Below are 3,763 nucleotides of genomic sequence, written 5' to 3' on the forward strand. Positions count from 1 at the left end.
CTATTGCTGTTGCTATAGAGAAATCCAATTGATTTTTGTATCACCACCCATTTTTTAAACGAACATATATTCTTTTGAATCAGTATAAAAGACACTGGTTGGTTTTGGGGTTTTTTTTGGAGGGGGGGCAGGGTCCTGAAAGCAGACTACTTTGTCAGCTTCTATGTGCACATCCTGTGCTTTCAGTCCTAACCCCACCAGGGGTCAAAGCCATGCTCTGGGCCAGGCCCTGAGACCCCATGCTTCTCCTCATCTGCCTGCAGAGCTGGCTGTGACCACATTACCCAGAGGAGCCGTGCAGACCCGATGGGTCCTCAGCGGCAGGCTGGGCATCCCCGCATCATGGCTCTCGGTGCCAAGCCTGCTGAAATAAGCTCTGTTTATGCATCTGCCTTCCGGACCTGATACCCACCCTGCATTCCTAAGTTGGTTCTTTTGGAATTTTTACAGGTTGAAAACTTACTGGTTAGCGATCAGGGGACCATCAAGCTGTGTGATTTTGGCAGCGCCACAACCATGTCGCATTACCCAGACTACAGCTGGAGCGCTCAGAAGCGTGCGATGGTGGAGGAAGAGGTGAGGACTAGCGGCTGTGCACAGTGCCTTTGAACAGGTGCTTCTCCACGTTGGGGTCCCTGTCTCCGCTGTAGCCCCCACCGTGCCAGCACCCAGGGCAGCCAAGGAAACCCACCCCCCTGCTTCAGGTTCTAATGAGAACATTCCGTTTCATCCTCATCCACATCCCTCCCAAACTTGCTTCTAAATGGGTAAAGGCTGTTCACTCCTCATTCCCCCCGCCCCAAAATCTCTTTAAAACTTGCCCACAAGGGATGTCTGCAGAGGATAGCCCCGCAAGGTCGGCGCTTCAAGCCCACCAGCCACTCCTTGAAAACCCTATACAGGGCCGCTGTGGGTTAGAACCGACCTGAAGGCACTCAACAACGCATCCAGATAAGCCCACCCCCCGCAGGTGCAGACAGCAGGGACTGAACAGTGTTAGTGTACACGGTCCACAGCCCTGTCTGGCCGCCAGGGTGGTGTCTGTAGCGGGACTCTGAGGGAAACATTCCAGGCAGAGGATGAGCGCAAACGTGGGCAAAGCTGAGTTAGGGTGTTCCAGAATGAGCTGGCCCTGGTGAGGAGCCCTCAGGTGGGACTGGGAGGCACGGGCCGGGGGGCTCTTGGGAGCTGGTAGTGTTCTCCCCTGGTCAGCATCTCTGCAGGCAGCTTGTCCTTCCATACCTAGTACCCATAAAACGATGGTCTGTTGAGAAGAGGTGCTGTAGCGGCAGCTGGCGCTGTGAAGGTGCCACCCTGTCTCAGGGACATGCCATGTGTGGGAGCAGCTTGCCTCGAACGCGTCCTCCCGCTCCTCGTGCTCACTGCTGACACCCGCTTCATGTCCCAGTAGCATTGCTGCATGGTGGAAATGGAGAGACTTTTCAGGGCTCTCATGCTTTGCTTTCCGAGAAGCAACTGGTAGATTTGAACTGCCGACCTTGTAGTTAGCAGTCCAGTGCTTATCCTGCAGCGCCGCACCAGGACTCCATACGTGTGTATACATATGTGGTTGGCTGTGTGCCGTGAAGTCGGTTCTGACTCATAGCAACCTGGCACAGGGTTTCTGAGGCTGTAAATCTTACGGAAGCAGAAACCCTCATCTTTCTCCCATGGAACAGCTGGTAGTTTCGAACTGCTGACCTTGAGAATAGCAGCCCAATTCATAACCACTACACTACCAGAGCTCCCTATATGCATACGTATATCTATATGTATATATGTGTATGTATACACACACACACACACACGCATTTGAATTGCGACCCTCACGGTTAGCAGTCCAGTGCTTATCCTGCAGACCACAACAGGACTGGGTTTTGATGTACTGCCCTCTAAGTGACGTGTTTCCTTATTCTGCAAAACTAGACGGTGTTTATCAGATGAATACGTTTTCTTATCCCTCAAAATCCTGATCACACTCTGAGCGGGTTTCTTAGGGGCCCTGGCAGCCTACAGGAAAACTGGACCCGGCCTGTGCTGAGCAGTGTCAGCACTAGATGCTGAGACTCTTAATGCCGTCTTAGGTTCCCAGGGCTATCGGACACAGATACCCCATGTGGGGCTTTTAAAGGTTTGGAGGCAGAAACTCCAAATCCGGACGTCCCTTGATGCCTGCCTTCCCCTTGGAGTATCGGTCCATTGTGGCCTGTTGAGAACGCAGAAGGAATTAGGGGTACCATCCTCACTATACTGGTGTGGCCTCATAATCAAAGGATTAACCTCAATTTCCAAACCCAGCCACAGTCACTTTAACACGTATTTGGGGACACACAGGTCAACCTAGAACAAGTGGATTGCCAAAGCCCCCAGGGCTAAGGGGAAGAGTTGGGAAGGACATGTGGGTGCATGCACACATCCACGCATGCAGACACGCTTCTCTGTGTGTGCACACCGTGTACGTGCACACAGTTCCATGTCTGTACCTATAGCATAGCGGCTTACAAGTTGGGCTGCTAACCACAGGGTCGGAAGTTCGGATCTACCAACCTCTCTGTGGGAGAAGATGAGGCTTTCTACTCCTGTAAGGGTTTATGTCCGTGGAAACCCTGTACTGGTCGTTGTGAGTCTGGACTGACTCGACAGTGCACAACCACCGCCACCTCCATACATGTTTACATTCCCCTCCACAAGTCACAAACCCACAGTCCTCGTCTGCACCCCGCGATGCTTCTAGCCTGCCCCCTTCAGTATTTGTGTGTCCCTCTTTCTCAGTGAGAATCTGTCCCAGCAGCATCAAAACATTTCCTCAGTCCGAGCTCTGGTAGCATAGTGGTTACGAATCGGGCTGCAAGCCACAAGGTCAGCAGTTTGAAACTACCAGCTGTCCCGCAGGAGAAAGATGAGGCTTTCTGCTCCCGTAAAGATTTATAGCCTCGGAAACCCTGTACAGGGTCGCTATGAGTCAGAACCGACTCCACGGCACATAACCACAACAACAATATACATCTGGAAGCCCTATACAGGGTCGCTATGGGTCGGAATCCACTCGACGGCACTTAACAACAACAAGCTACATCTAAGCTGCAGCAGTGGTCTCAGACTTAATAACAATTGTGAGGTTGGTGTGGGACCAGTAGCGTTTTGTTCTGCGGTATATAGGGTCGCTGTGAGTCAGAACAAACTCAGTAGCACCTAGCAACAATAACAACAACATCTATCTAAACACTTGGGGATTAATGTGCCCATAGCTCTAGGAAAAAGAAACCCAGTGTTTTATTCAAGGATGATTTATTATTGTTGCCCCACCCAAGACAGGGGCCGTCAATCCTGGGCTCAGGAGTTCCTTGGGCTAAGTTGGATTGTTGTTGTTAAGTGATGCTGAGTCAGTTCTGACTTAGGGACCCTGTACAGGCTTCCCAAGGAGAGGCTGGTGTTTGAAGCTCCTGCCTGTGGTTAGCAGTCCAGTGTTTAGCACCATGCTAGGGCTCCATGTTAGATTGCATTGTCAGTACTGGGTTTAGGAGTTCCTAGATTTAGTGCTGTCGCCAGTGGACCCTGGAGTTTCAGGTGACTGTCTACACAAGCTCAGGAGGTCCTTGTACCAACACTGTCTACACCGGCTCGTGAGTTCTTTAGATGAAGTTTGTTGGTAACAGCTCAGGAGTTCGTGGAGGAGGACTGTCTATACTGGCTCAGGGGTCCCATGGAGGAGGACTGTCTATACTGGCTCAGGGGTCCCATGGAGGAGGACTGTCTATACTGG

The 3,763-nt window shown here is 51.7% G+C and overlaps 1 protein-coding gene across 1 annotated transcript in view; it reads left to right on the forward strand.

Annotated features, from left to right (window-relative positions):
- The window catches only part of GAK (cyclin G associated kinase), a 96,666-nt gene that overhangs the window by 31,929 nt on the left and 60,974 nt on the right, over positions 1 to 3,763 (forward strand). Inside the window, exon 6 of the mRNA XM_006874137.1 lies at positions 451 to 576. Within this exon, the coding sequence (XP_006874199.1) occupies positions 451 to 576 (126 nt within the window). The remainder of the gene's footprint in view (positions 1 to 450; positions 577 to 3,763) is intronic.

Source organism: Chrysochloris asiatica, unplaced genomic scaffold (assembly GCF_000296735.1).
Source record: "Chrysochloris asiatica unplaced genomic scaffold, ChrAsi1.0 scaffold00262, whole genome shotgun sequence".
In the NCBI taxonomy this organism is placed as follows: Eukaryota; Metazoa; Chordata; class Mammalia; order Afrosoricida; family Chrysochloridae; genus Chrysochloris; species Chrysochloris asiatica.